General features: G+C 30.5%; 2 protein-coding genes across 2 annotated transcripts; one reads left to right on the top strand and one right to left on the bottom strand.

Annotated features, from left to right (window-relative positions):
• Nucleotides 1-3,285: 3,285 nt before the first annotated feature.
• LOC107927216 (putative F-box protein At3g21120) lies at nucleotides 3,286-4,107 on the bottom strand. The gene has a single exon (XM_016858243.2). It carries the CDS (start codon nucleotides 4,105-4,107, stop codon nucleotides 3,286-3,288), a length of 822 nt encoding a protein of 273 aa, XP_016713732.2.
• A 7,053-nt stretch (nucleotides 4,108-11,160) lies between these two features.
• Nucleotides 11,161-12,731, top strand: LOC107927301 (chaperone protein DnaJ). Its single transcript, XM_016858365.2, has 5 exons — nucleotides 11,161-11,682; nucleotides 11,787-11,874; nucleotides 11,972-12,042; nucleotides 12,240-12,296; nucleotides 12,378-12,731. The coding sequence occupies exons 1-5, from the start codon at nucleotides 11,572-11,574 to the stop codon at nucleotides 12,525-12,527; spliced, it is 477 nt and encodes a 158-aa protein (XP_016713854.2). The 5' UTR covers nucleotides 11,161-11,571; the 3' UTR covers nucleotides 12,528-12,731.
• Nucleotides 12,732-20,355: the final 7,624 nt, after the last annotated feature.

Here is a 20,355-nt window from a genome sequence, read left to right as displayed (position 1 = left end):
CAACAGTTGCTGGCGCCTACTACTATATAGCTTCGAGCACTTGGGATGACAAATCTAAGGACTGGGTTTCAATTTTGCGTTTTCATGCACCTCATTTGCGTTTTTATGCACCTCAACGGGTCAGGAATTTCCTTTGGCTTCTTTTCAAGGAGAGAAAATTTACCAACCAGGAGTGCTGTAGAAGGAAGGTTGTTGATGGTAGGGGTGAGCATTCAATTGAGTTGAGTCGAATCTGGTAAAAAAATTTCGAGTTAGTTGAGTTGAGAAATCCTATTTTAGCAACTGAACTCAATTTGAAATTTTTTTGAATCGAGTCAAAAAATTTCGAGTCAAAGTCTAGTTGAATTAACAAATTTTATTATTTATACTCAATGTTGCGATTGTATGGACTGATTATTTAACTAGTAGACGAAGTACAAGATTATTTAACTCAATAAATAAGGTTGATGGGTAAACATTTATCAAAACGATGTATTTTTGCTTTTTAATATAATGGTTTTCACTTTTAATTTTAGATAAGGTAAACATTTATCAAAAAGATATAGTTTTGACTTTTCTTATTTGGATTTTCAAATAACTCGAATTCTGTAATTTATATTTGAGTTAAACTAAAAAAATTAATTTTTTTATTCGAGTTGATCTGAATAACTAAAACTTTTTAATTCAAAATTTGGATTTTTTATCGAGCTTTTCGAATTAAATCGAATTTTGCTCACCCGTACTTGATGGTGCATCTCACTTTTTATGAAGAGATCTCAAGGATTGCATTCATGTCATTAGAGACTGCCGGTTCAAGAGTCAAATATGGAAGCGATTAGTCGAGTCTAATATGCAATATTTGTTTTTTCAGCTGCCTCTTCGAGAGTGGATTTTATTCCATGTTCATAATACTAATATTCCTGTTTTTTTTTTCTGATTATGACTGGATTTCTATGTTTAGCATTGTGTGTTGAAAGCTTTGGAAGCAGCGCAACGATGTTATATTCAGGCAACAGGATTTTCATTCAGGTGATATAATGATCCAATGTACCAGTTGGGCCATTTCTCTTAACTCAGCAAGCCATGGGATTGCAAATCACTATTTTCAGGTTTGTTGGTCCCCATCATCTCTTGGGTGGACGAAGCTTAATACTGATGACGCTGTGAGATTAGATTCCTCTCGAGCTTCAGCATGTGGTCTTTTACGCGACAGCAATGGAGACTGGTTATTTGGTTTTTGCAGGAATATAGGTTGTTGCTCGGCCTATGAAGCTGAGCTTTGGGGCATTATTGACTGGCTAACTTTGGCGTGGCAAAGAGGTTGTAGATAAGTACTCGTGGAATCTGATAACCTGTCCGCTATTAACGATATTAACAAGTATGATGCTCAATCATTCGAAGCATCACTGATTTCTGCAGGCGTCCATGGGACATTCGTTTCTGCCATGTTCCTCGCGAAGCAAACAAAGCTGTTGATTTTATGTCCGGGCAGTCTCAGGTAGATGATTTCAATATGCAAACTTTTGAGACTCCTCCTGCTGGGTTACACCATTTGCTTCTTTAAGACTTGCCAAGTGTTTCTTGTTTTCAACAATCAGTTTTCTTAAGTCTGGTGCTAGGAAACTAGACTATACTCTCTTTTCACCAAGAAGAAAATTATTCGAATTTTTCTTTTTTGATTATCAATTTTAAATGACTAACAAAAAGATGATATTGACATAATAATAAATTTAACTCTCAATGTTTATGCATTATGTCAATTTATTCTTAATTCTTCATTGTATTTCAAACTAACTTTTAAAGTCAAAAGCCCTTTTCGACACCATAAGCAATTAAAAACATGATGAGTTAGAATCGAAAAATACCAAACTAAAAAAAAAGTTTTTGACTTTTGAATATAAAATTGTCAAAATAACTCCATTTATTCTTTCCCCATCCAATTAAAAATTTAATTGATTATCAAGTAATATTTATTTTACAACTAAATGAATCCATAGTATTCAAATAATTTTTTAAAATTTTTAACTTAGCAATGAGCTTATAGATTAATAAAAAAATTCTTAATTTTTCTCTAATATATATAGTTTATATGTTTAAATTAAAATTTTAAATAATTTATATAAATTGCTAAACAAGTTTAAATTCTAAAAACAATTTTTAAAAAAAAAACACTTTTCAACCTTAACAACAGTACAAAATAATATTTACATGTTATCTAAATTTATCCCGTTTTTATATAAAAATATAATTCAATACACAATATGTAAAATAAAAATGAAAAAAATGTATAAATTATCCTTTTTCTGAGAAAAAAAAAACAAAACCCTATTGTGGTTAAGAGGAAATGTATAAATTAAAAGAATTCAAAGTAAAAAATCACAAATGTTATTATAAGAACCTGAAATTTTAAAGCCAAAAATCTTGAAGGTAACTAAAACTATTCATTAATATAGTCTTTTAATGACCTGTTATCAGTGTCTTGCCATATCCTAATATAAGGATTATTTCAAAATTTTAAATATAGTATAATTTGCATGGTTGACTCTCATAGTATTTAGTAATTCGTATTTTAATATATTTAAATTTTTATAATAATAATATTGATATTAAGTGAGTTAAGACTTAGTAACCTCCGCCTATTCCTTATTAATATATAATTGATACTAAAGGTCAAATGGCTAGCCTACACATTTTGAGATGCTTAACCCTAGCTAACATGCCTTTTTTAATTTATTACAAGAGAAAACTACCAGTTGGAGCTTGGGATCATGACAGGCTGCAAAGGCACAATAAAATTGTTATACAGGTAGGAGTAGAATATAATTAATCAGAACAATAACCCAAACTAATCAATTTACTAATGAATAAAGATATAATAACTGAGAAGAAAAAGTAAAATCCTTAGCATATGATAAATATAGAAATGTTAAACTAACAAAGCTATATAGCTAGTTTGTTCCTAAGTTTGCTGATGGTAGAACCAATATTCTTCAAAATGCATCTATTGGGCATGGATTTTGGAGAAGCTGGGATAGGATAAAAGTTGTTCAAGGATGTCACACTTTTGGTATAACGTGTAAGCAATAGATGCCCTTGGATGCAATGAAATGCCTTGTTTCCCTCTAGCTCAATCTTTGTCACTGCATTGGTTAATACATTGTAGCGAAACACCCCTAATCCAGGCCAAACTAGTAACAATTCCTTGTTCTGAAAACTCACAAGTTGTACTTTGCAATTATCTTGACCATGAGTTCTTAAAACATCGATTAAAATCGAGATGGTTCCATCTCTAACAGATTCAATCTTTTATGGCAATGACTTGTTTTGCATTTGTAACATGGATGAGACATTGTATGGAATTCTACTGTCCATGGAGAACATCATAATGGAATTCTCACATGTGGAGTTGGGAATTTCGGCAGTCATCCAATAAAGAGTGTTATTATTGAGTATCACCGGCGATGATCCGTATCGGGGACAATAAGGAAGGGTACGGAGGCCTCTCCATTTTGTAGAGCCTAAGGTGAGTATAGCATATTGAAAGGGGTTGCTTGTGCTATCTGTGGTATAATAATGGAGCAGCCTGTACTCTTGTGTTGATGAGTGATAAAAGAATCCACAAAACCCATCTCTCTCGTACCGATACTTCATAGTTCTTATTTCTCCGGTGATGGGATTGCCGATGTAGAATTCAGATGAGACCTCAGGAGATTTAAACAAAATCAACCCATTGCAACAAGCGATGGGACGAACATCTTGATCCCTCATTTGATTCTCCCAACGTTGAACTAAAGATCTATTAATGACCCTTTTCATATAAACCGATGCCTTACCATCATCATCATGAGTAAAAAAGAAATCCAGTTTTTCTGTTTCATTATGATTAAGCCGATCACGATTTAGACGATGGAAAACAAAGAAAGTGGAAGGAGATGCTGGTTGGAGATGTGCTGGAGCAAAGTAAGGAGAGGAGATTAGAGCATTCCATCTCTTGCATACCTGTCGACACCTCTCCCACAACTGGTCTGCAGGGAGCCGTCTTAGTATTTCGACAACCAAATCATCATGAAGATATTTAAAACCTCTGCGATTACCATTACCAACCCTAGTCTTCTGAAGTTGAGACATAATTGAATATTTAAAACATCTGCCATCACCATTAACTGAAAACATGATTGATGTTTTAAAAGGAAAAAAAAAGAGCGGCTGTTGTAGTTAGGATTTTACGTGATACTAGGTTACACAGATTGACAGCCTCATGTTTATACACTCATGCACGTGGGTTTTACGATATATAGATATATATATATTAATGAATAAGATATGGTTGAACAAAATATAATATAATATCTTGATATAAAATTATTGATAACTCTCCTGTAATCTTTAAATAAAAAGATAATCACATTTCACAATATTTGATCTTAATGAATATTTATATCTTTAAAATAAATGGATACCACTTGAATTTAAGATAAAGAGAGAAGGATAAAAGTTCTTTCAAGGAGACAAATGCCAATGTGATTGTCACGGTCGGAGACCTCAAAAACCCATAGATGACCCGTTTGTCGCCACAAACACCAACATGTTAGCCCACCTTCCATCTCTAACAGCTTCATCTTTTGAATTCATCTTGTTCGTTCCATGAACCCATAAACGCCTCCTCTTATTTGGCATGGGTAACTTGGATGAGGCAATGTACGAAACTCTTCACTGTCCATGGGGAACATCATACATAATAGAATTCTCACAGGATGATTTGTTTCCAGAGTGTTATTGTGTAATATTACTGGTGATGAATCGTTTGGGACACGATAAGGAAGGACTCCAAGGCCGACCCGTTCGGATTCCTTAGAGCCTAAGGTGAAGATGGTATATTCAAATAATAAGGTCGTGCGACTCGACCTATGATAATGCAGCAGTTTCTACTCTTGTGTAGACGAGTGATAAAAGAATCCACAAAATTTGTATCTCCCATACCATTTCTTCATGGTTATTAACTCTCCAGTGACAGGATTGCGAATGTAGGATTCATGTGAATCAGTACAGGATTCAAATAAAACCAACCCATTGCAAGAATGAACCAAAAGAGCAGGCTGACCCTGAATTTGATGTTTCCGACGTTCAATGAAAGATTCATTAAAAACCCGTTTCATCACAAGCTTACTTGAACCTGAATCAGCATCAAGAGGAAAAAAGAAACCCATTTCTTTTACTTGATGTTTAGACCAAATAAGTAGTTGATAGAAAACAAAGGAAGTGGAAGGAGATTGTTGGAGATGTGACTGAAAAAAGTGAGGAGAGGAGATCAGAGCATTCCATCTCTTTTGCATACTCGTCGAGACCCCCACAGCTGCTCCGCAGGGTGTTGCATTAGTATTTCTTCAACCAAATTATCATCAAGATATTCTAAACCTCTGCCTTTGCCATTACAATTACCAACCCTAATCCTATCAAGTACTAGAGTTATGAACATGGCTAATATCTTAGAAAATAAATTAAAATATGAAGAAAACAATAAGAGCAACTGTTTCTAGCTAGGTTTTGTTTGTACGATATGAGTTATATTATCTAGAAGAAGAGGTTAAGCGTACTTACCCCAAAAAAAATTAAGCCTATATAGAAAGTTAATATTACAAAATCTTCATATATTTAGTTTATGATGTTATGCTATATTTTTGTGATTTACTTTATTTTTACTTGTTCGGGATTAGATGTTAGGCCACTCAACTTGGTCCGAAGGCTTACCTTAAAAGTGGGAGTGTTTGGAAAAAAAATTTAGGCTTGAAAATTGTACTTGAAGAAAAAAAAAAGGTCATTAGAAAACAAATTAGGCCTCAAGTAAGGTCTTTTTACCCTGGTCCGGCCCGAATTTGCAAAAAAAAAACTGCTATTATTTTTTAGTTGTTTTGCTACTATTTTGTTGTTATTGTTTGGATATTATACAACTCTTATTTTATTGTTAATTTTACTATTATTTTAGAGGCATTTGCTTGTTAAGTTGCACATATTTTAGTGTTATTTAAGTATAAAGACTTGTTTTGTCAAAAAAAAATATAAAGACTTTTTTTAATTTATTCAATTTGTTGGGAAGTATTTATTTTAATGTTTTAGTGTATTTGACGTATTATATTTTTTAAATTTGTTTTATATAAAAAATTTAATACAGGTGGATTGAGTTGGGCTTGAGTAAAATTTTAAGCCCATTTTTCGAGTCGAGTCTAGCAAACATGCTTGAAATTTTGTTACGATTCAGCCCAACCCATGATCACTTTTAGTATAATGAAAAATATTGTAATTCTTTATAAATTATAATGGTCTTTTTCTTTTATTTTATAAGTAAGTAAATTTTTAAAAATAACAAAATTGAAAAATCCACTAAATCCAACCAAAATCTAAGTTAATTTGATTTTAGCAATAAAATGTTTAAGTTTTATACAAAAATAGTCTTTGATAAATGGTTTTCCACTCTTAAATTTTATTAAAAATGCGATCCAAATCTCACTAATTAATATTAATATATTATAATTTGTAATTTATTTTTTTAAATGAGACGTAATATATAACAATCACCTCTCTATAAGATCTAAAATAAAATCGAGTTGTATTAGCATCTTTCTCAACTCTCCCAAGTCTCTCCCAACAAATTTCTTTCGTTTTCCTTTTCAAACTACTTTGCAACTACTTACGAATGGTTTCTATGGCAACTTAGATTTATTGGACACTACTGAGTGGCAACTTATAGATAAATACTAGTTCACTCTATTCTCTTTGAAAAATGTGGTAGTTTTCGTTTTAGCATTTAGCTTCAATTCGCTCTGTTTTCTTTAAAAGCTTTAGTGGTTATACTTTCAATCTACCCTCTTTCCTTTTTGTGGTGGTTCTAGTTGTGTTTTATCATATGGGATGTAACAATATAAATGCGTCGCCATATTTATTGAGCATTTTTATTGGATGACTTTATCAGTAGAGCTCTGTAAATCTATGGTGATAATCGAGAGATTGGGCTTTGAGACGAGGAGGGGGAAGAGGATTGGTCGTTTAACACCTCGCTTTTCATGCACCAATAATGTGGCGGGGTATCCTAGAGGCCTTTGGCAATGCTTAATTGGTTAATTGTAGTTCATTGTGCCAGGATAATCAAAGTACTACATCTTTGGTTAGTTTTTGAACATTTTAGTGTTGTAGTTATTGCAAATTGGAAGCAGTTGCTAAGGTAAAACTATGTGATTAGAAGGAGTAGCTAAGGGAGTTGACAATCCTTTAAGCTCTATGAATAACATAAGCAAAGCAGGGAACACAACGTTTGTTTACACAATTTAGTTTCCCTACGTCTGTGGAACCTAATTAAATGAGAAATATGCACTATTTTCAACACTTAGAACAAGTGGTCCTAAATCTATTACACACTCGTAACAATTTCCTCACCTTTGCACGTTAAAGCCTAATATTCTCACCGTTAAATTGACCCATGTGATTTCAGCAAGTAAAATTACAACACAAAGATTTTACTATCAAAATGCAACCGTAAAATAAAGTTCCTCACGACAACAAATTATAAAACAACATGAAGACAAGCTATACATAAAGAAGATCTATCACAATCTCTATAAAACAACATGAAGACAAGCTGAATATTATAGAATAATAATAAATAAGGTAAACATGGACTCTTGGCAGTTAAGAATATGTTCCAATCCAATCTAACATTCATGATTTAAGGGATTAAATAAGAGTGATATGGTTCGATCAAATCTTCCAAATATGTTTCCGTAAATGGCATGATATTCCTAAACAAGCTAGATATAATCCACATAATCAACATAGCGTAAGTTGAATAAATTGTCAACTACACAAATACGAAAACAATCTCAATTATTGCAGTTAGCCGCACCTATTCCTCCTTTCCATATTTTTAAACAGTAGTGTTTCTTCATTATTCATGCTATGTGCTATGTCAAACCGTTTGGTTGATGATAGAATATGAGATGATTCATATGAGGAAATGTGTAAAAAGTATATATATATATATAATTAAAATAAGTTTAAGAATTGAGACCAAATTAAGAAAATCTGTAAATTTTAAAAGTTAAAATTATTATTATGCCAATAAAAAAATCATGTTAACATTTCATTAACGATTTAACAAAAGTGTGATAAAAGAAAAACGCAGCCAATATAATCTACATAAAGAAATTGGACCAAATTAAAAATGAAATTCAAGGAAAAAAAACTGGCCATATTGGATCCGGCTATTGACGGAAAAGAAAAAGGTGAATGTATCTGAGATGTCCTTTTATTATAGGGATCTAATCAAATTAGTCCCTTATTATTTAGTCTCTATATTATTAAAAAGAATTAAAAAATACCAAATTGGAATCGAGATAATATTTACTATTTAAAAATATTTACTGTTTAACAGAGTTAATATATTTAAATTTTTTTATGGTTTCTATAAATAAAATATTTTATTTGAAATTAAATTGCAATTGAAAAAAAAATAAAGTTCAAGATATTTATTATACAGTAACTGTTAAGGACTTATTTAAATTTATTTGATTCCTTTTAACAATATAAGGACTAAATTAATCCAGACCCTATAATATAGGGACCTCCCAAATACTTTAACCAATGTTAACCTACGAAAATCACAAAATTTGTAGCCAAACACATCTCAAATTCTGTAGATGAAACAACACCGGTATTGTTTTTGTTTAGTAAAACAGTGGACATTGAAACAATACTTAATTTCCTCAAAAAATATAAAGGGAAATCCATAGTCAATCCCCAATCCATAAATAGGAGGGCAATGTATTTCAGTGTACTCAAACCCACGTCCTCCTGCATTGACAACAATGCCCATGTCTATCGAGCTAAGACTCAATCAACTCCGGTTGTTTTGTTGTGTTAAAACTAGTCCACAAGCTCGTCTCACTCGAAAAAAATTAAATTGTTCAAAAAAATAAAAGTATAGAGGCTAGTTCTAACAAATGAAAAATATAAAAAAAACTACGTTAAAAGAAATAGGGAAGGGAAGAAAATAGAGGGAGAAGCAGAAGAGAATGAAAAATAAAGAAACAAAATAAAATTAAAAGAACATAAAAGGAAAAAATTAAATGGATGAAAATGAAAAAAATAGGGGGACCGATTGTATAAATTAACCTAAAATTTTTGTTTGAAATGATGATTTAACGTGTCACATTTACGATTAACGGCCCAATGACTAAAATGTTACAACACGATAACGTAAGTAACTAAAATATAACATTTCAAACATAAATTACTAAAAAATAATAATATAATCTAAAAAATAATAGTAAATGAGTTTATGCTTAATATCTATACAATCATTATTTTAAAAATAATAATATTTAAAATTAATACTTTGTCGATTGAACATTAGTTCAGCTGATATTGTTAGCATACAAACAATTAAAAAGATATGCGTTTAAGCATGTTTAAGTGCTTTTTTCTTCGGACTTAAAGGTTGAGAAAAAAATTATAAATAGAAACAAACATTATATAAAAGAAACTAATACCTTAATTCCTTCTCTAGTATTAGATGTAGGAAAAAAATATTTATACATAAAGTATGATTGTTATATCGATTGTTATTTTGAATTGTTAAAATACAATATGTTTCACATCAATAAATACTATAGATAAGGTACGGTCGTTATATGGTTAAACGTCGTTATTTTATAATATTTAAAAATTATGTTTTTCGATAATGAGGTTATATCATTAAATACCTTCATTTTGGATAATTTTAAAAAAGGTGATGAGTTCTACCTCATCAATTTTATAGTTAAGATATGATTGTTTACCATTATATCGTTAAACAATTAATCTAGATATTGTTAAAAAAAACAATGTATTCCACATTGACAATACCGTTATATCGATAAAAACCATTATTCTAGCTTATTGGAAAATTATGTGTTCCACGTCAACAATATTACAAATAAAACACGACCCAATTGACAAAAACCAGCAACATTAACTTAAATTTACATGCCATCATCTTCTTTTGTTATGTCATGTAAATGTAATTCATGAAAACAGAGCACCTTTGTTCGAGTAGCAGAGTGCTGATCTTGGAGCTTGGGCATGGCTGATGACAAGTCACAAAAGAAGGAATAAATAACTAAGTTTTGGCAATTGGATCGTAAGATGCACTCTAAATGTCATTTCACCACCAAGTTTCAACCAATCTTCAACACCCTTAGGCTATGAGGTTGAAGATGACGACCAATTACAGGTTTCTCTACCATAAGATGGACGTGCACTTCAAGCAGTCAATCCAATCCTAAGAAACTGTTTCGTAATGGAAGAAATCTTCCCGGATAATTTGTCACTTTTGTTAGGTTTTGATGAACCTAAGTTGCTCAATAGCCTTTCAAATTCAATGATCTCGGCCCCAAATGATTGATCATCACAATTTTTTTTAATAACAATTTCATATTTATTGCTTTTAACACAATGTTTAAAATTGTTCATAGCCCCTCCTTAATCCATAAATAGGAGGATAATGTATTTCAACACACTCAAACTCACGTTCGCATTTATTGACAATAATATCCATATCAATCGAACTAATACTCAATCAGAATGATCACCAAAAGTTAAACATTAGTCCATTTCGGCCTGGATTGTACTATTTGATAACTATTTATATATTTTCAAAAAAAATAATCAAAGACAACAATGGATTAAATCATTATAATTTTGAGAGACGTGAAGTCTTACATAACTTGATAAATGTTTGCACTAAATAAAAATATTAAAATTATACATAAGCTTTCATCTAATGTAATACAATAAATAAATTTTAATTTTGTATACATAATTATCATGAAAATAAATTGATATATTTTTAAATATGTATAATTGAACAAAAATTTAATTTTACGTATTATTATTAAATTAAAATTAAAATTATATATATAATTGTACTAAATAAATATTCATATATTGTATTTTATATAAGAGGAAAAAGATTTAATTATAAAAATATCAATTAAGGTATATTTTTAACATTTTAATAATTTTATAAATTTAGAAATTAATTTCCATTAATTAAAAAGTGACAGTAAAAATAAATAACTTCTTTTACATAATGGAAAATATTTAACTTTTAGAGGTTAATAATTTAGAAGGATTGGATCCAATTTCCAAAACTGAAAAACCAAACCAGAAAGCGGCAAGTAGATTCGCAAGAAAAAACGGGCATCCCATGGCAAAGCTCGTAATTCAAACAGAAATCCAGTGGTATTTAAAAAACTCGCTTAGAAAATATCTAGCTCAACATGGATGACTTTTATTTCAGCCAAAATCTCTCGAAGTTTCTTTTCTCTATATCTCCTCTCCTTTCACAAATTTCACCCTAGATATTTTCTCTCTCTCCAAACGCCCCCCAAAAAATCAACAGCATAAGAAAGACCAGTGTTTTAGACTCTTTTTAATGTACATTTGATTTTCGTTTACCCATTGGTCTTTGTTTCCAAGGTCGAAGAAAGCTATGAGATTTTTGTAGCTTTTTGTTCTTGAAGAGTGGCGGCAGGGAGAGAGGGAGGATTTTGGACGGCTGAGATGGATCGGGAAGGAGGATCCCACGGCGGATCTTGTTATTACTACGTTCTTGGAATTCGTAAGGATGCCTCTTTCTCTGATATCCGCACTGCTTATCGGAAGCTCGCTATGGTGATTGAACTCTTCCCCTCCTTTTTCTTTTATTTTTTACTTTCATTGATTTATAATATGGGAATCAAATTGAACTCTTCTTTTAATGTTTTCGTTTTTGGAAGAAATGGCATCCAGACAGATACGCCAGAAACCCAGGAATCGCCGGAGAAGCCAAACGCCGGTTTCAGCAAATCCAAGAAGCTTATTCTGGTAACAATTTCAAATCACAACCTAAGCCCCTCTCATTTATCGCCTTTGAATTATGTAAGCCTTTTTATTAATGTAATCGGCCGTTAAATTTTCGCAGTCCTCTCCGACGAGAGCAAGCGATCAATGTATGACGCCGGCCTTTACGATCCCTTGGAAGAAGAAGACCAAGTGCGTAAAAATATCTCTTTTTTTTTTTCAATAAAACGGGGTCGGACCTGTCGGTCTCTTACATTGGGCTCCGTGAAATGATTGGCTTTAGAATATCAATTATTTTAACATTTCTTTATTAGTTCCCTATTCAAAACGTTTTTTACTGTTCCGTTTTCAATTTTAGTCCCTGAACTTTATGAAAATTTTCTATTCAGGACTTCTGTGATTTTATGCAAGAGATGATGTCCATGATGAATAATGTGAAAGACGAGGTGAGCCCTTGGATTAATTACTTTTAGAAGGTTATATATGTAATTATGATCCAATCGACTGACCATTGATATTTTGTGTAGGGTGATAGTTTTGAGGATTTGCAAAGGATGTTTGCAGAAATGGTTGATGGCATCAGCTTCGACATAAACACCGATCCAACGGTGACGAAGACAGCACGCGTCACTGCATCAAAAGGCAATGCGGCTAGAAGGAACAGCTCTCGGTGTTGATGATGTGTGGTAGCTTTACCATCTAAACTCAATTTGTGTTTGATTAATCCCATGATTAGTAACTAAAATTAGGGCTAATTTCTTTCACAATTATGGGAAAAAAAAACCAAGTGTTGCTTAGTTTTAGGAACCCAATTTGGGAATCATGTGGATTCTCTTCAGCTTGTAATAGTTAAATAATAAATTTATGTTTTTTAAATTTAATTTGATTTTAGAAAAATGGGTTTGACAAATGGCATCGAGTTCTTGAAAAGTCGACGTGGAAGCTGAAGGACAATCCCACACTTGTTTTTCATGCACCAATTTGTTGATATCTAGGTGGTGAATCTGTAATATTGGATAATGTTTCAGATGTAAATTATTATTATTATTAGTTTTTCTCATATTTAAAATAAAACAAATAATTAAATGGGAACCTTGTTTAATGTATCTTATCGGTTTGCCTTTTAATGAAGGCACATGCAAAGAATATATTCAATTTTGGCTTTTAATATTTTATTTTATTTTGTTAAAAAGTGGTAATTATCTAAATCCGATGGATAAAAATTAAAGAAAAGATGAAAGTCGGTTGTCCTTTTTGCGAGTCATGAAAAGCGGTGACTAAAATTCGTATCATGATTGCTCTGGACCGATTAATTAATTATTATTTTTTATAATTAAATTAAAATGTTTAAATAATTTATTTAACTAAACCGGATAAAAAGAGGGTTGTCAAATCTATTTGGTCATGTCTAGCCATATCTTTTCTTTCATTATTTAGGGTGTACTGCAATTTTCAATTGAAAATTTTGAGATGTTAGGTGAGGGTTGAATTTGGGTCTAGTTCATCCATGGTTTAAATATGTATTAACTTTATTTATTTTGAAATTAAAATTTAATTTTTATAATATTAAATTTCTGTTTTCTTTAATTTTAAAATTTTGGTCCTCCTAATTTTTTAATTATAAAAAATAATATATTATTTGGTGTTTGAGTTTGATTTTAATAATCAATCTACTTGAAAATTCTTAATTTGACACTTGAAGTTTTTTTTTTCCTAATTTGGCTTGATTTAGCTTCAACGTCAATTTTGTACTTGAGTTTTTTTCTCGATTAAGTACATATGTTTTCTAGAATACATGTATCAAGTATTTATTAGGTCATATGATGCCATTTGATTTAGGTACTAAACTGAACTAAGAATAATTTTTTAGCTCTCAACACTCATAGTTTTTTGTCAATTTAGTCTTTAATCTTTTAAAGTACATAATAATTAAAAGTTTTTATATTTTCAATAAAAATATTTAATTTTTAGAAGATTCAACAAAAGTATTTTAAAAAATTATAACAAATAAGAAGTTTAAAAATTTAAAAATATATATGTTATTTACTTGTTGAATGGTAATGTTGATTTATTTAAGGCTAATTTTTGCTATTGGACCCTAAACTTTGCATAACTTGTAGATTTTGTACATGTATTTTAATTTGGTCATTTTTAGTACTTGTACTTTTAGAATTTCGAAATTTTAGTCTTAACCCAATTGGATCATTTTTAGTAGCTATTTTTTGAATTTTAAAATTTATTAACTAGTTTTCTGTGAGTAATATGTGAAAATAACAGACAAATATAGCATTATACATGTGGTAATATGTTTTACATATCACAATTTAGAAAAAAAAAAACATAACTTAATGAATTTAATAGTTATTATTTGATTAGGACTAAAATTTTTAAATTCCAAAAGTACAGAGACTGAAATGACCAAAATTAAAGTACATATACTAAATCCACAACTTACATAAAGTATTGGGTCTAATAGAAGAATTTGATCTTTATTCAATCAATTTTAACGGGATTTAATATAATTTTTGAATTAAAAGTTAAAAAAACTACTAAAGGAACAAGTCAAACTTCGGAGAAAACTTATTACCATTCAAAAAGTAAATAATATATTTTATTTTTTATTTTATAATTTACTGAAATTTTTTAAAAAAATATATTTTTTTCATTATTTTTGAAAATATTTATAATTTTTAAATATTTTAGGATTTTTATTGAAAATATAAAAATATTTTTTTTATAATTTTTATGTACATTTAAAGAGTAAGGACCTAATTGGATAAACTGTAAATGTTGAGAACTAGAAAATTTTATTATCTTTTCTATAATTGTAAAATTGGATGAATGTATCAAGATTTTTAAATAAAAAAGTATAGGTGCTCAATGTCTTAAAATTAAAGTATAAGGATTAAATTTTAAATTTATAAGAATTAGAGACTTTTGGCATATTTAAACCAGTACATAATAATTTAAATTCGACTCCCTTTTTAATGAATTTACCCCACCGAACCCGGGTAATTTGATGCATACAAGTATTTTTGTTGGAACGTTGATACATAACTAATGGAATGCCTAGAGTATTTCCATTGCTCGATAAAATAATCTTATCAGTCTTGGTAGAAATGATCTTTCCCTCATGATCAGCTATAGCCGAAACTACTGAATCTAGAGTCACTTGACGTTCCAACCTAATTCCAACAATGCACTTCTCGAAACGAGAAAGCGAAACTACTTGGTGTTGCATATTAGAACTCAAATAAATCATTAACTCAATTTTATTTAAGTCTACCCATATAATTTTCATTTTTATAATATACTTATTTTTATTTAATATTTAATAGTTATATATTGTTGAAAAAATATTTAGTAACTATATATGTACTAGAATTCATATAACCACTTTGTAAGTAGACCTATTCATGGGTCGGGTTATTTGCCTAGATTCGAAGGTCTGCCCGAAAATTGTGAGCGTTTGGGTAAAAATATTAGGTCTGAAAAATGAGTTTGGGAAAAAATATTAGGCCCAAAAAATATGGGTTGGGCTCAGACACATTAAAGAAATAAATGTATACTAAATATATAATATTATTTTGATGTAAAGATTAGATTAGTGTTAAGATGATTATATAAAAAAAATTCAATAAATAAAAAATGTATAAAATTATTAAATATTAAACTAATATAATATAAATATTTTTTAAAAATTTTTAAAAAATAAGGATGAGCCTAAAATGGGCTTGAGTTAGTTTTTTACAAATATGAGTGGGTTAGAACAAAATTTTAAGCAAATATTTCAGGTTGGGTCGGGCTTGTGCAAGCATGAAATATGTTAATATCATGCTTAGATTCGACCCGAACCCGACCCGATTTGACTCATGAGCACCTCTATTTGTAAGTGATAAAATAATATTTTTTTAAATAATAGTGCTTATTAAAAATAATTATATTGTAAAATAAAAGTAAATTAAAATTAGAAAAGTTATTTTTAAAAATAATTAATTATTTTTAGAGATAAAAGAAAAAGAATCTTAGTTTGTTTTATTTTTTTATGATATTGAATCAAGTGAAATCAAACTTAATTATTCTTTTTTGATCATGTTTGTTCTTTTTAAGACAATGCTCAAAACTTCTCTCTAACTTATCAATAGAAGCGCATTTGAACTTATGTCATCCTCAACAAAGCCCATGCCAATCAAGTTATGACTCAATCGACAACTTAATTACCCATTTTATAATATAATAGACGTATAAATTGTTAGGTATATTTTAAAATTTTTTAAATTTAAATTTTTGAATTAATATTTTTCTCCAAAATTTTAAAAGAAAATTAGGAATAGCCTAGATTTTTTTAGTGGTTGCGGTGCATGAATGCAAGGTGCATATCAAAAGTCAACATAGCGTGTTAAATTTGAACCTACGTTTTATTGGGTTGGGGTGAATGAATCTGCGTTTTGAGTGGACCTAGACACAACCCACAGCTTCCACTATTTTATTCACCAACAATTGAATAATTAAGTTTTGTTATTAATTATTAATTTAGTTTTTATACTTTTAATTTCATTATTTTTAGTGATTATATTTTTTAAATTATAAATTTTGGATTTTGAAAATTCAATTTAATTATTAAATTTCATAATTTTCAAAATATTGTACTACAAAAATATTATTAAATACTAAAAATCTTATCACATAATTTAACTACCATAATTTTGAATTGAATTAAATAAAATGAATTATAAATATATTATCTTTAAAAATTGACTTAAGGGTCAAAAAAGTCTTTAATAAAAAAATTTAATTGAGTCCTTTAAAAAAGGTGCAACTTAGAATCCTTAATGACAAAAAATAAGTAACTAGATCTTTTTGTTAGCGAAAACCGTTAAATGTGCTAACATGACTGATGATAACTACTTAGAGATGTCATGTGACATGCTATGTGAAAGGATGTTGATGTGACATGTCACAATAATAAAAAAAATTTCAAATTTTAATTTTTTTAATAAATAATTATTTTTAAAAAATATAAAAATAATTAATAAAAATTACATCTAGAACATGGTTGTCTAGGTTCGTTTGAATCTGGACAACCATTTGTCCAAATTGTTTTTAAATAATTTCAAAACTAATTTTTTTAAGAAATTATAAAAAATTGAAAATTGAAAATACATGTGTCGAAACCGCTTTTTTGAAAACAAAAATTTAGTTGTTGACTTAAAAACAAAAACTGGAGTCGCCACCGATCCTTAATTGAGGTGTGATCGGCTCACCTTAAAAAACAATTTTGGTCTACGAAATTTGAGAAAATAGGTTCGGGAGTCAGTTACGCACGAGGAAGGATTAGCACCCTCGTAACGCCCAAAATTGGTACCAAATTGATTTTTTTAATGCCTTGGTGTCAAAAATTTGAAAAGATTTTAAAAGGAAACTTTTTATTTCATGAACGAATTAAAATAATAAGACATTCTTATTTCAAAGAAATAAAACACCACACCCAGTGAGTTAGGGCACAATGTTTTTAAATCTTCAAAATACCCGAATATGGCCTTTTGCTTTTGAAAATTCTTATTTCGAGAAGAAAATGTCATGACCAGTAAGTTAAGACCCAACATTTTGAATTCCCGAGAATAAGCTTTTATTTAAAATTTGTGAATTTATTGCAAAACAAATACTTGGCTTTCTAAATTCATCGAAAAATAATCGCAATCCAGTAAGTTATGACACAATCTTTCCCGAGAATCATGAATGCCAAATATTTTGGAAATTTGTAAAAATATGATGATTTTAATGCTTCGATAAAACCCAAAATATATTTCCCAAAAGGTATGTCAAAAGTTAATGTATAATAAGAAACAAAACTTTAATTTAAAACATATATGAATAAGCATTTACAAAAATATATATTCAAGTACGATTTGCAAATATGTGCATGCATTTATTTGGCTCACATATACAAGTATACATATAAAAGCAGAAATGGGATATATAAAAAAACAAAATAAAAATGCATGTATTGAAAATAAAATAAAGGTATAAAAATATGCATGTGGATATGTATTTATAAAAAAATGAAGGATAATATATAAAAAAAATATCTAGAAGTATATATATAAATTTATTTACAAAAGTAAAAGGCTTCAAATATAACAGTATATGTATATATATATATATATAGAAATTTAAAAAAAATGAAAAAAAAACATAGGTATATAGTATATAGGTAGATGTGAAATGCAAAATATATTATGTGAAAACTATACGTATAATAATATTAAAACGATAACAATAATAAATAATAACTAATACTATAATGCAATAATAAAAAAAATAAATTTAAAATAAATAAAAAACCCTCAAATCACAGATTGAGGACAAAAATGAAGAAAAATGGAATTTAAGGGTCGAATTAAAAAAGCGAGAAAGGATCAATCTGAAATGCGCGTCACAACAGGAGGACCCAAAAGGAAATATGCCCATTCGGATCCAACGGCGCCGTTTCAATGAAATCTGCGAACCTAGTCCATGGACCGAATTGAAACAGGCGCGAAATCTGGTGGCAAAATTGAAAAAAGCATGAAGTACTGCATTAAAATCAAAATAAAATAGGAAGGACTAATTGCGTAAATACCCCATTCAGCCAGATCGCGCGGATCCTCCCCTCCGGGTCGGGTCACCGCGCAGGTCTGGCCATCAAAACGGCGTCGTTTTATCTTTATTATTAAAACTGAAAAATTTCCTAAAAAACTATTTTATTTCATTTTTCTAAAAAAAAATTACAACAAAGGGGGGGAAACCTCTGCTAGGTTTTCAATCCCCCAGCCCTCCATGCCGCCGCCGCCGGTCTAGGCCGATCCACGACCTCAGTCGCCCCAGTCTCTGATCGCGACGGAGATGGCCACCGTTCGACGACTACAACAAAGAAAATGGTAAAATCCCTCCTCTTTTCTTTATATTTTAAACAAAAGTTAAAAAACAAAACAAATAATCTAAAAAAAACACTGAACAGAATAGGAAGAAAAAACCTTTATTCAAAATTTTCTCTTTCAATTTCTTTTCTCTGTCATTTTTTTACATCTCCCCCCTTTTTACAGATTTACAATCGGTTTATATAACCGAAATAAAGAAAAAAATAAAATCCAAACGAAAATCATTATTTCCTATTATTGTTGCGCTGTTATTTTTTGTTATTTCTTTCTTTCTCGTTGTTGTTTAGTTGATGTTTGTTGCTGGAGATGTGTGCGCGAGGTGCGCAGGAGAGAGTCATGCTGCGACATTCGCGGCGGCGAGGGTGAGGCTGCTGTTGGGATGTGCGGCTAATTGCTTAGGGTTTCTATTTTGGGGGTTTGGGCTAATTGTTTGGGTAATTAGGCTTAAGTGGGTATTGGGCTATTAATTGGGCCTATTTTGAGTGGGCCAAGCAATTTGGGCTTGTACAGCTGTCCCTCTTTGCTTATTGTCGTGTAACGGGAATAAAGTAAAGACTAAGAAAGACCAATCTTGGCCGGCCCTGTTGGACTTCGACTTCTTCAGTGCTTCTCTTCTTCAGGTAGCCTCATTTCTTCCTACTGCATCTTCAGAGGTATAGGAACTGGTGCTCTAATCTACTTCACTGGAATGTCAGGGAGATAGGATTCGTATGCTGTAGCTTCAAAATTTGCTACCTTTAATCTGCTCCACTGCAACTTCAGGGAGATAAGACTTGTAGCTTCAATTTGTTTTGCTACAACTTAAAGATAAATCTGATGCGACCTGCCCTACTGCAACTTCAGAGAGATAAGATCTGTGGTTTTAATCCACTCCATTGCAACTCCAATGAGATAAGACCGGTTATTTCTATTTGCTCCACTGTAACTTCAGAGAGATAAGACTTGTATTTTCAATCTACTTCACCACCAGTATGGGAAGACAATATATGCTCTCTTCGATCTATTTCACGCTAATACATGAAGACAATATCTGCTTTCTTTGATCGATTCCACTGCCGACCAGTGAGTTAGAATTACTGGCTTCAATATACTCCACTGTAACCTCAGAGAGGTAAAATCTACCAACTTCAATCTACTCCACTACTGTCTAGGTAGATAAGATCTGTAATATTCAATATATTCCACTGCTACCCAGGGAAATAGAATTACTGGCTTCAATGTACTCCATTGCAACCTCAATGAGGTAAAATCTGCCATCTTTGATTTGCTCCACTACTGCTTGGGGAGACAAGATCTGAAATCTTCAATCTATTCCACTGTTGCCCAGGGAGATAGAATTACTGGCTTCAATGTACTCCACTGCAACCTCAGGGAGGTAAAATCCGCCATCTTTGATCTGCTCCACTACTGCTTGGGGAGACAAGATCTGAAATCTTCAATCTATTCCACTGCTGCCCAGGGAAGTAGAATTACTGGCTTCAATGTACTCCACTATAACCACAGGGAGGTAAAATTCACCATCTTTGATCTGCTCCACTACTGCTTAGGAAGACAAGATCTGAAATCTTCAATCTATTCCACTACT

This window comes from Gossypium hirsutum, chromosome D11 (genome assembly GCF_007990345.1).
Source record: "Gossypium hirsutum isolate 1008001.06 chromosome D11, Gossypium_hirsutum_v2.1, whole genome shotgun sequence".
NCBI lineage: Eukaryota > Viridiplantae > Streptophyta > Magnoliopsida > Malvales > Malvaceae > Gossypium > Gossypium hirsutum.
Note: the sequence above shows the minus strand (reverse complement) of the source record. Positions and strands in the feature narration are given on the sequence as shown.